Below are 13,041 nucleotides of genomic sequence, written 5' to 3' on the forward strand. Positions count from 1 at the left end.
ATGCTACATAAATCGATAACATTATATTTGTCGCTATTTGACAACTCAGTTGCCATCACAATTTGAAAAAAGGCATCTAGGTAGTCCATGTATCCATTGATTAAAACACACACACGATGGCACATGATAGAAAATACACAGATCCAAGCCACTGAGGAAACATATATATATTTATCTAGAGGTTAAGTGTTCCAGGACCAGATGTCCAGAAATATAAGTTAATAATTGGTTGTCTGCAAAATATGCTACCATGACCAGCATGTCCTCTAATTCCCACAAAATAAGAATGCTCTAATGGAGATTAAGTTACTCCTCTTTTGCTATATATCAGAGCATGTCAACTACATAGATACCATGACTGCTTTCCTACAATATAAGTTGTTTCCTCCAAAATCCAAATAGAAACACACTGCAGGTCTAGTAGAGGCGCTTCCGGCAATCTGGAGCACCACAGTGGCAAGGCAGCTTCACAATTTTTCCATCAGGCCCAACAACACTGTCCAAGCGATAACCGTAGTCATAGGATAGCTCCTGAAAAGCACATGGTAGTCAGAAGTTTTCTTTTGGTAGAGTCTACAGTTTTGTTAAGTGAACTCAAACACTTCTCACCTGAAGAGGAAGTATAGTGTCAGCAGCAAAAAGCGTCACTTTTGCCAGTTTAACATCATTGTGTGAGCTCAAGACGCACTGGACGAAAAGGTTCGGTTGGCAACTGTGATTTATAAATCTAGCAAAATTGCCAATAGAACTAGCGTCTATGCAGTACTCAGGTGCAGGTGGTGCGTCTGAATCATTCTCAGGATGAAGATTAGGCAGGTGCATTTCAGATCCAGCTCTTTTCTGCAGGACAGTGTACATAGTATGAGTGTCAAGAACAAATGCTCTAAAGGCATCTGATGAAATTTCAGCACACCTAAAATATCTATTACAGCAAGGACTAGTGATATATAGGAGTAGAATTTGGCAATATTTCATGTTACAGTAAATGAGAAAACTTTACCTCCCTTCCATCCAAACCCTTCATGGTTTGAAGACAGTCAATGTCAAAACAATAGTTGTTCTGTGAACCATCCAAATCTTCGGTCCTCCTCAACACCCCCGTGTACTCACAGATAGGAGCCCCAGGGAGGATAGTGTCCCAAGTCCTGACTCCCCAACCTTTTGAAGCTGTCTTAAATACCTGCAAAATTCAGCCTGTTAAGCAAAATATAGCTAGATACAAATGCTAGTAAGAGTTGTCACTCCCAACAGAAGAATTGTGAAAGGGGCGTATTGTGGAAGCACAAGAAAGAATGTGTTTTCACTGGTGCAACCCATATGTTTCAGTAGTCCTGCAAACAGTAGCTAATGGAAACAGCATTCAGTGTCCACTTGGAGCATATGTGTTCAGGAGGGGAGGGGGTTGACCCCTCCTTTGTACTTTATTCTGTTCTCTTAATGAAACAAAACACAGCTCTCCTATGTTTTTGATAGGGAAAAAGTCTAAAATAGATCTCTCTTTGAAAGAGAAATACCAACCTCTAAGCGATACTGCAAACCCTGTTGAGATGTTCTGTTTACGCAATCATGGTTACAGCTGCAGTTAGCCCCACATTCAAATACAACTGCTTTGGGTTCCACCAACCTATAGAATTAGAGGTAAAAATATGGAAAAACAATAGTTGCAAAATGCATCCAAGTGCTGAAGCATTTAAACGTTGCACTTACCTGCCAATGTTCTTATATGATACATAAGGCAGATCAGAACCATTGCGCTGAGCACATGAACAATTTTTGTTGCTAGCACAATCTCCTTCACAATCACAGCCAATAATACTAGACGGGATCTTGATGTCCTTTGGAATTTGTAGAGACTTCAAGTATGTGAAACCTAAAATGTTGCCAAAGGTGACACTAAGCAATCAGCCACTGATGATTAGTGTATAAATTGAAACAGGAACAGGAATAGAAACTACAAACAACAGTAGAACAGGATGACAAGAAAGCAGATCTGCTAGAAGCAACACGAGAAATTCTCATAAAACAAGAAACATTTGTCACTGAATTTGGGCAGCTTAGTTACTATTATGTTTAAAAAGTTTCACAGAGCACTTCATTGTATTATCTTGTTTGTTGGTACAACTTCCAAATATTCTTATTTTTTACTGAAAACTTCCAAATATTCTTGTTGGGCACCTTGGCTAACTGTTGTTTGTAAACCAAACTGCAAACGGAAGTATTGTTATATTCTACTCCCAACAGTTACAGAATAAGCTATGTTTTGGACATAGACATGATCATCAAAATACAACTTTGACTACTGACTTTTGTTGTCAATAAATTTATAAAACATAGCAAAAGTATAGTGTTATGAAACTACATTTTGATACAATCTACCTGTATCGGGTCGACACCCAACTCAAAATGTCACTTATTTGAAACTCGCAGAAAAATCAGTGCAAGAAATGTGGAAGGAGGAAGAGCCATTGGATAGTACAAGTTCCAAAAAGCTGATTTGCGATATAAACAGCTATAGTGCTATTTGATGTATTCTAGGATGTAGCTGATTCAAAATTTAAAAGTCACACTACACATTTGTTCTAGTTTATTGGAACAATGCAAACAGCCCTGCGACAAAGAAAATATGAAATAGACAATTGATAAACTTGAACATACGAGATGGAGGAACAGGCGGATCATCAACCAAGTTAGTAGCAGGAATTGGAATATTTTCTTGCCCTCCAGAGATGTCGTCACAAACCAGTCTATCAAATTAAAATGTGACATATGATTAGTTTCATTCAAGGAAACATAACCTCTGTATCACTAAGACTAAGGTGATAAAAGAATACATGGATGGATGTTAGCATTGCACCAGTCGTGAAACTACCACAACCATTCATGTTGATAGAGTAGAGTACCGTCTAGTATGACAATCTTTAAAGATATATTTAGTTATTAAGATTTCTATATGGTACAGATCCTTCCTTATCTCTAGTAGATTGGCATGTTTATACAGATACTTGAACTAAAAACTACTACTGTTTCAAAATGCAGGTCAGTTTAGTTTTGGTCTAAGGCCCTCTTTGGCAGGGCTCCGACTCCCGCCCCTGTTCACCTGTCGGCCGCCTACGGGCCGACATGGGGCTACTGTTCATCGGAGCCGTTTTTCTCTCTTCTCCTTTCCTCTCTCACAGACACCGCCGGAGCCGGAGAAGCTCGTTTTTCGGGCTCCGCGGCTCCGGCTCCCCCTGGCACCTATCGGCCCGTGGGCGGCCGACAGGTGCGGGAGCCGGAGCCACCGGAGCCCTGCCAAAGAGGCCCTAAGTTAAATCTCTATAACTTTGACCAAGTTTATATAAAATAGTATTAAGATCTAGAATACCAAATAAATAAATTATCACGACGTAATTCATAGTGGATTTAATGAAACTAATTTAGTGTTTACATTATGCATTTTTCTATAAACTTGGTCAAAGTTAGAGAAGTCTGACTTAGGACAAAACTAAAACGACTTGCATTTTGGAACCAAGGGAGAATACATACTCGCACTCCAGGCTAAGGCAATACAACCGACAAGTCTTCGAATATTCTATCCTCCGTGTTTAAGCACACACATAATCAATATGAGCTGCTTTATTTTAGAACACATAACTTATACGAAAAAATGAATTCATGAATGGTAAAATAGAAATTTCAGTTCCGCACGCCAAAAAAAAAAAGAAACTTCAGGTGTTTGGATCATTTACCCAGGTAACTCAGAAATAGTTGTGGGAGCTTCTGCACGAGTAAATCGCACCTGGACACATGATATACAAAACTGCAAAGTTAAATTTATTCAAGGGAATACAAATTCCATTTAAAAGGTCAACTGGTCAAGCACAACTAGGTGGCTGTATTAGTAGTACATTATCACAACTCAAAAGCATATTTCTGTTGCAAAAAAAGTGACACAAACATATTTCTAAAAGGAAAAGGCTATCTGCACTAGAACTAGCAAATGTGTTAGTGATTGAATTAGCAAATCTGAGAAGTCTCAAGTTATTTCCACATTTCTTCTCTACTGGTTGACACGATATGGTATAAAATTAGTGAAGTCCACCCATCCAAGCCATAACAAGACAGTGGGTAATATCAGCACAACCAACTCAGTCTATTGTCTTTGTTCAGGTATACCTCAGAAGTCGTCAATGATGGCTGACCCTCAAGCCGCTTCAGTTTAAATTTGAAAACAACATGGCCTTGCACGCCATTCTGCACCCAGTCATCTACAACCTACAGATTATCCACATGAAATAACAAAAATAGAATTGATCAGATAATGCAATAGAACTAGATACTAGCAAATCTATTTCCGGTGTGTATGTATCTCCATGGGATTGTAGAATAAAAAGCCCAAGCTCCTATAACAAGATGAGAACATATGGTCTACATTATTCATAATAGAAAGAAAACATAAAGACCTTGTAAAGCCCATCGTAGGTGTAGATCTTTCCAGTATAGCTATTCTTTGACAAATGACCTCGAATAACTCGGACAGGATTACCATTGTCCCTGCTATTCTGCAACAGTAAAATAAAATGAGGTTAATAAAATGAGCTTAATTTATATATAAGCTAGAGATCGATTCATTCGAAAGTGTAAGGCATAACATTTGTGATCAATCTCTACAACTAAAACATTCATAACTATTCCGTCCACAGGTGCGACACCAAAACCTCTCGCTCCCACGCATCCCCGGGTGCGATACCGAAAAAATGAAGCCCAGCGGCTCCCTGGCGCACCGCGACTCCTCTCCCCCGCACACGCGAGACGTGATGACTACTCTCCCACGACGTTGCTCCGGGACGGGAGGCCACCAGGGCGCCGGACCGTAGGGCACTGGCCGCCAGCCATCCGCAGCAGCAGGAGGCGCATCCGGTGCCGTAGTCGTCCAAGCCCTCGATCGCTGAGGAGACTGCATCCGGCCGGTCCTCGGTCTCGCAGCGGTGGCGTGCACAGGAGGATGTCGATGGCGTGCGGACGCATGCGCGGGATGGGAGCCTCCTGGCAGCGTCGGCGCAGCGTCACTGATGCTAGAGCAGGTATTAATCCGCCAATTCATGCCTCAGTTTGGGATTTAGGGTTCCAAGTTTGGGGAAAAAAAATTGGGGATGATGGCGGCGCAGCGGATGCAGACATCGAGTCAGAGGCAGGTTTGATTTGTTCTGCATGTTATGGTGCTAACCGTAGTTTTGTGAGAGGGTCTATGATCGATTCCAGCAGAATTGGTGCCTTCTAATTGCAGCAGCAGAGTTGTTCCGTTCCGATCAGGAGGGTCTATGATCAAACTAATCTGACGAGAGACAGTAAAGCAAATATACATCAGGAGTAAGTAGCGTATTCTTTCTGAACTCTAATCCATAATATGATTACAGAGTGGTCATTTTTTTTTCTCCGAACCATAGTTTTATGAAATCTCGATTTGGAATTATTTGCAGACAAAGACTTCGAATTATTCAAAGACAGAGACTTCAAGGCATCTATGATCTCCCGCCGCACCATACCTCCTTTGTGAGGATCCTACGTTCCATCCCCTCTTTTTTTTAATCATTTGATAATTTGGTGTATGATACTTTTTGTGTCCTTTAGAAAACCATACAAATAGTATTGTAATATTTTTTGAACTATTAATCTATTATGTTATTTAGTACTTGTATATATTAAATTATGAGACAAATTTTGAAATGGATTACTGAATTGCTAAATATGTTTTAGCAAATTGCACATGAAATTTTTTAGATCCGCGACTGTTTGGTTGAGATCATGTCAACTAGCCATCTGTTGAGTCACTGTTTTAGGAATTTGTGAAAGCATCTGACATCAGCCGTGTTGAATCATATATTACTCAAGCACTAAAAACTTCGATGACAAATATTGCTTTCCAGTTGCATCTCAGGTGGCTAAATTGCTAGAAGTTCTACCAAATCGATTGACAGCTGATGTGCTGGAGCAACTTCGTCTAAGTAAACAAGCATCGGTATAAAAACTACATTCTGGAATCAATTTCAGCGGCCACTTCGCAAAACTTTATTTTGATTTTATTTATGTATGTACTCATGTGTCAAGGTTGAGCTGGGTTCACGAGCAGGTGACCTCAAACAGATGCTTGTTGATCTCCTGAATGAAATTGCACACTTGATAGATTGAGTGATAACATAACCTATTATGTCTTGCTATGCATGAGTGTTTTTCAGATTAAACTATGAAAAAAAATCGACGTTTGGTTGTTTTCATGTGCATCCCTGAGATAAACCCGTGGCGTAGACACGCCTGAATCCTAAACACTCGCAGGTTTCGGGAGCGGACGACGTTGGCGTCAAGCGGGCGGCCTCGACGGAGGCAACGCAGCGGAGGAATACACGCCTGAACCCTAAACCCTTGCAGGTTAGCATCTATACTTTCATCCTTAATTTATTCTATACTAAAACTACATAGAGAAGATAGCAATGCGGATGTGGTAGCTGGATAGAGATAGCAACGCAACGTCCTGATATTTGCATCTTTCAGTTTCCTACGGATCCAAATCCAATACATGAATTCTACTGTAGTTAATTAAAAACAAAAAAGGCCATGCTGTGCTCCCTCTGGTGTAAATGACTGTGGACTGTGGGAGGATTTCATCAGAGTCGGGCGGCCATGTCGTGCGCCCTCAGTTGAAAATGACTGTTTTTGCTTTGCCATCTTACAAGTTAAACTGGTTTACTGTTCTGTATAGTGTTGATGCGAATTTTTCTCCTGGTTATCTCTCCTGAATTGAAAATGCAGGTCATGTGGTCAACATTTATTATGCTCATCTAAATCCCCAATAGCGTACTGCTTGAGGTCAAATGGTTACATTAAGAAACAGGGCAGGAGGTAACTTCTTAATTTTTCTGTGAATGTCGCTCTTTACATTAAGAAACAGTGATGCGACAATTGAAGTTGATGTTTTAGTTTTGCATTTAAATTTAGAGTTATATTTTAACTATCTATCTTTCGTGAAAACTTATGTAATATTGATCGGAACATTATGATTGCGGTATCTATTTTAGATAATAGTATAACACACGCTCATACATATGTTATCGTGGTATTATGTGTTCCCGTTGCAACGCACGGGCATTTACCTGGTAAGAGGGAAAAAAACTCAACCCGTCAAAAAAAGGGCCCGAAAGTTGGCTGCCCAGGACACGCCTGCGGCACGTATATCTCTGTAGACAGTTACCTATCGAAGGACGTTTTTTTCGTGCAACCAGGATTTGAACCCTAGTCGGCAGCCTCCCAACCGAAGGACCTACCACCGCGCTCAACCAAGATGTTGAGTATATAAATTAACTGAGGCACTGAAATGTTAAATGTGTCAGACATGCCATGGGCCATGGGCCATGGCTTGAACAACTGGAAAACCAGCCTTAGCCTACATTAGGCCTTATGCAACATAACCTAAACCAGCGTAAGCGTATGCACAGTCTTGGTGTTTACTTGTAACTTTTATTTTTTAATAAATTTCCAGTAGGTGGGTAAAACCCCTCCTGTTTCATCAAAAAAAAATATTTGGTGCATGTAATCACCTCCATGTTCTAGTTGAGGTGCCATGTTTTTAGTAAAGGTATGAAGGATGAGAATATTTCATTTTTGTATAAAAAAATCTGCACTGCACAAGTCTAGATACAGGCTAATACATGCAACCAATCAGACCCATAGGGTCCAACGAAGACTGGGCCTACCCTGCACACCTGGTAAGCCACACTCATAACAAACCCACTTACACTTTTGTCCGTGTTTCATGTAAAATGGTTAATATAGGGCTAGTGCTATTGGATTTTGGACCAGCTAAGCTTTTATGTTGGTGTTTCTCACCCTATGCAAGCAAGATGGGACTAAACACCCAACTTATCATACACACGTGCACATGATCCACCATGGGCCAAATCAAGTCAAGTTCGTATGTCACATTACAACACATTTTATAGAAGAACTATAATATTCCCTTTGTTCCAACTTCTAGTTCACTTTTGGTTGTCCTAAATCAAACTTCTTTAACTTCAAACCGAGCTTTTAGAAAAATATATAGACATCTACAAGTTGAAACAAAATCTCTATTAAAACTTATTTCATGAAGAGGTTGATTGAACAAACTTGATCATTTGATGTTCTAGATGTTTGTGTATCTTTGTATAAACTTAGTCAAAGTTGAGGAAGTTTAACTTAGGACAAAGCCAAAATGAATTATAACTTGGAACAGAAGCATAACCACAAAAAAAGTGGAACGCAGTACATTACATGCAATTGATATAACTAAGTAACAAATAAGAACCATTGAAACCAACCTTCAATGCTAAATTGCCACGTTTCAACTGCTGAGAGCCAATTTGGCGATGGTTACCAAGTAAATCGTTTCCTCCTTGACCCGTATAAATAATTTCATCGGCTTTGTCTAGATCATCTTCATATATCCCCGACATTACAATACAGGTGGCTAGTGGGAAAGTTAACTTCTCATACTCCTTCTGCATAATTAAATTCAAAATTATTAGTTACGGTACATGATCACTCCCTTTAGGAGTCATTTCTGGTTTGTTTTAGAAGCTAGAAATTGAATAGCCAATAAATTGCTCAACATTTAGAAAAATACAAAGAAACAACTACAAGATGCTACAACAAAGAATTACTTCTTCCGATCACAAATATAAGTCCATGAGGACATTCACACAGTCTCCACTATGACAGTTGTACACACAATATCTATAAAAATATATTATCTTAAATAATGCAGATCTTGCCAGTTGATATTAAAATATAAACAGATCTATATAACATGATCTATTTTTCATAATGCATCTTTGTTTTTCTCAACGACGCAAGAGATCTTTGTGTCATTTAACTAAGTAGGAAAAAAAACAAATGAGGCAGAGCCAACTCCCCTAGGCCACCTAGTACAAGGCTAACAGTGCCACACGCTGGAAACAAAAAACACGACAAAAAAACCATCAGGAGCCTAAGCAGCCAATGGCAACGACCTACATAGGATCTATGTAAAGCCTTAGCACCAACCCAGGACCATAGATTACACTCCTCATGAACTACAAGCAGAATCTTTTGAAAGCAAGGACTACCACCCTCGAAGACACAGCGGTCCGTATGTTTCCAAATCTCCCAATCAACTAAGGGGCTGTTTGGTTCCTGCAGTAACTCCTAAAATTCCCGTCACATCGAATGTTTGGACACATGCATGGAGTATTAAATATAGACTAATTACGAAACTAATTACATAACTTGCGACTAATTTGTGAGACGAATCTTTTAAGCCTAATTAGTCCATGATTTGACAACGTGGTGCTGCAGTAAACGTGCGCTAATGACAGATTAATTAGGCTTAAAAATTTCGTCTCGAAAATTAGCCTCCATCTACGTAATTGGTTTTGTAATTAATCTATATTTAATGCTCTTTATTAGTATCTAAACATTCGATGTGACATAAATTTTAGGAGCGGCTAAAGAACCAAACACCCCCTAAGATTATGAACGAATAAAGCCCTTTCTTTATCTCAGGATCAGCCTTGATTTTCTTCCTCCAGCAGCTACTTCTCCCAATCAACTAAGATTATGAACGAATAAAGCCCTTTCTTTATCTCAGGAACAGCCTTGATTTTCTTCCTCCACCAGCTACTGAAACGAGAGTCCTCTGGTTGTGGTGCAAAAGGAAGCAACCCCAACACAGAAAAAAAAACTGTTCAAACCTGCCATGCAAACACACAAGCAATCAAGATATGCTGTATCGTTTCATCAGCCTGATCACACAAGGGACAAACTGCAGGGTGGGAAGCCCCCAATTTGCAAGGCGGTCAGCAGTCCAACAACGGTTCTTGATTCATAGTGAATCTAGCAATACAAATCTTGTCGGTCGATATAAAATTCAGATATTGATAGTCAAAGGTAAAAAAAGTTTGACTAAAGACACACCTAGATGGACTTATATATCTGATCAGAAGGAGTAGACACTTGGGAATGCTGAAAGGGAAATGCTAATATTGAATAATTACATACAGCGGTAAAAGCATGTTGGATCAAGGTGTGATTCCCCTGTCAAATGAACACAAGAGATGCTGTGGCATGTTCAGAATGAAGTATTCCAAATTTTCCAATCCAATCCCCCCCCCCCCCCCCCCCCCCCAATCTATTTCTATTTTTTCTTGAAAAACGTCTCTACACTTCTACAGAAATGTCTGCTGCTGTTACCTTTCCTTGGTATTTCATCCCCATGTAGTCAATTCCATTGAGCCAATGACTGTGGATGCCCAACACTACCATTTCAGCACGAGAATAAAATTGATCACCAACATCAATCCCTGAGAAGAATTGGATAAGAGCATCACTTTGCACATCCATATAGCAAAATGGAAATATGGAGAAAATATATATAACTGAATTCATGCGCCTCAAACTTCAGAATACATTTTTTTTCCTTGGAGAGAAGTAGAAGATTAACCTGGTAAATGCCCAATCCTCTTCTCTGGATAAAGCACGGCATTCGTTTCTTGCATCTGGAATTTCAACAATAATAGTAAGACCAGCAACCATAGCAAACTCATACAGGGGTACAGCTTGTAACGGAGAAGAATGGCAAAGATCAATACGGTACCTTGGTGATTGCCTTCAGATCAGGCCGCTTTGATGGGCGTTTCTCTTTCTCCTCAGCTTCAGCGTCTTGCTTACTGCTCTTCTGCATATATAAGGGCAAAGGAGCATACAAATTTAGCGAACAGTTTTCGCCGTGGCGACTCATAGACCCACAGCACAGTTAACGAACAAAGGCATGAGAGAAAACGGTATTACATACAAAACTCAGCGCTAAGATTTGCACCTTTTTACCCCCTTTGGTCTGACGTTTGAGGCCACCCTTAGCCTCAATCTCCTGTAGCGCAGCCTGAGCTCTCTTCTGCTCCTCCTGTACCAACATGCTTACAAATTCAGCGAAAAACATGAACCAAACTGGATAATACCTGAGCATTCAGACACACGAAGGTACCTGCACAAAGTGGAGGTACTGGCTGTTGAACGCCCTCAATGTCTCCTTCACCCTCAGCTTGGCGCTCTTCCCGGTCCCCGTCGCATCATCTTCCGCAGCAACGCCAGCGCAAGAGACAGGCACCGCCGCAATCACGGGCATCGGCTTCCTCTCACCCGCCTCAACCTTGGAGTACTTCCTGACCGGGCTCTTGGCACCCTGCTGCTCCGCCGCCAGCTCCGGCTTCTCCTCATCCCTCTTCCGCTTGCCCCGGCCCCGGCCGCGGCCGCCAGGCTTTTTGGGCGGCTCCTGGTCCGCGTAGCTGGGCCGGGTTGGCCTATTGAGGCAACGAGCACTGCGGCGCAGCACGAGCTCCTCCACCACCAGCGGCGGCGGTGGGTTCAGGGGAGTGGCGTCCATGAACGTAGGGCTCGGGACCGGCGCCACCGAATCCACCTTCGCCATCCACCAGCTTCACAACACCAGCCCCAACAAAACCCCAACAAAGTTAGAACAGAGGAACCGAAAACCCCACTTGCAAACGAGCGCAGCAATCGCCTTCGTGGCGGGTCCCAGACCGCCGCGTCGAGAGCAGCCAGAGAGACGAGGAGCTCACCCTGCGCTCCGCGATAGCGGGAATGGCGGAAGACGAAGGGAGGGGAGAGGAGAGCAAAATAGGCAGGGGTTGGGTGCTGCGCGTCCCGTCCTCGGCCCTTTCTGGCTGCGGGAGACAAATGACGATACTGCCCCTGGGTGTTGGGGCGTATTCATGGGCACTGCCACGGCGGGATGGGCTGGGCGTGTTTGCCCGGGCGAGTTTGAATTTTGGGCGAGGCGCACATTGGGCGGCTGAGGATTGGCGATTCGAATCGCAAGGCGCTCGCAGCACCGTTCGATTGGGGGATGCGGTGTTTGAACCCGACATGACCGCTGTGCCAGTGTACGTGTACTACCAGAATCGCCAACGGGCAACGGCCCAGTGCGGGGGTTTCCTTGCATACCTTTCCTACTGTCTGTATGGTTTCTAGGAGCTAAAAAGGGTAAACTAGCTGTGGGACTGGGCTTTTCCTGGTTCCAGGCAATCCAAGAGTTGTGTGGTTTCAAATTTTAAATTTCAAAACAGCTGTTTGACTGTGACCAAAGGATAGGGTGTACACTCGGTTACATAGCATAGTATGATGTGATATATTGTCTCACTGTTTTATTGTCCTTTTCTTATATGACAGAGTTGTTGTGCTCTTTTGAATTTTGTGATGGATATACAGCTATGACCAAAAGGCATAGTGTACATTCAATTGTGTCATATGTGTGCTACATTAATATGGTGGAGCTGTCACCTTTTTGACTGACATATTCGTCGAAGAGTATTCATTTAATGGTCGTATATAAGTATCCCTCCTACCACCCACCTTATACGAACCCAAACCAGCTAAGCAAGGTGGCTACAACAACCAAGTTGTGATAGGGCAATGCAACAAATGACTTAGAGCGTGTTTGGTTCATAGCCAACTAGCCTCGTCTAACTAGCGTAAGCCTCGAAAAGCTTGCCAGCACAGAAAAAAACTGGTACAGCTTGCCAGCACACACTCCGAGAATAGCTAGTTGGCTATTCGAACACATTTTTAACTTTAGTTTCTCACTTGGCAAGGTTAGTCAATAGCTAGCTAGCTATATTAAAGGTGCCCTTATTAGGAGTTTTTGCCTGAGAAACCAAATGTGTCCTTATTTAGGACTTTTAGGCTATGTTTGATTCACCTTCCAAACGGATCTCATTGAATATGAGACATGACATGGTGTCATATGGCTAGGTGGAGAAGATCAAGAGGCGAGGCTTGGCTACGAAGGACCAAATTGCAAGCGCGAAGGGCAAGCTAGAGACTCGGGTGCGATGGATCGTCAAGGCGCTAAAGTGCGAGTAGAGGACTTGGCACCGATGGACCAAGGTAATGGTGAAGAGCAGGTCAGGCTACAATCGATGAACCAATAAGGCCATGTGAAGCTATGAAGTGGAATATATAATTCATGGAAGATCA

General features: G+C 41.9%; 1 protein-coding gene across 1 annotated transcript; it reads right to left on the minus strand.

Moving 5' to 3' along the window:
• Window positions 1-181: 181 nt before the first annotated feature.
• On the minus strand, window positions 182-11,715 carry LOC136459857 (histone-lysine N-methyltransferase, H3 lysine-9 specific SUVH4-like). Its single transcript, XM_066459692.1, has 16 exons — window positions 11,625-11,715; window positions 11,030-11,480; window positions 10,865-10,948; window positions 10,643-10,723; window positions 10,490-10,544; window positions 10,240-10,349; window positions 8,331-8,510; window positions 4,443-4,541; window positions 4,156-4,254; window positions 3,729-3,778; window positions 2,656-2,744; window positions 1,708-1,870; window positions 1,519-1,624; window positions 1,001-1,180; window positions 610-840; window positions 182-531 (listed from the first exon to the last, which is right to left on the minus strand). The coding sequence occupies exons 2-16, from the start codon at window positions 11,471-11,473 to the stop codon at window positions 418-420; spliced, it is 2,085 nt and encodes a 694-aa protein (XP_066315789.1). The 5' UTR covers window positions 11,474-11,480; window positions 11,625-11,715; the 3' UTR covers window positions 182-417.
• Window positions 11,716-13,041: the final 1,326 nt, after the last annotated feature.

Source organism: Miscanthus floridulus, chromosome 6 (assembly GCF_019320115.1).
Source record: "Miscanthus floridulus cultivar M001 chromosome 6, ASM1932011v1, whole genome shotgun sequence".
Taxonomy (NCBI): Eukaryota; Viridiplantae; Streptophyta; class Magnoliopsida; order Poales; family Poaceae; genus Miscanthus; species Miscanthus floridulus.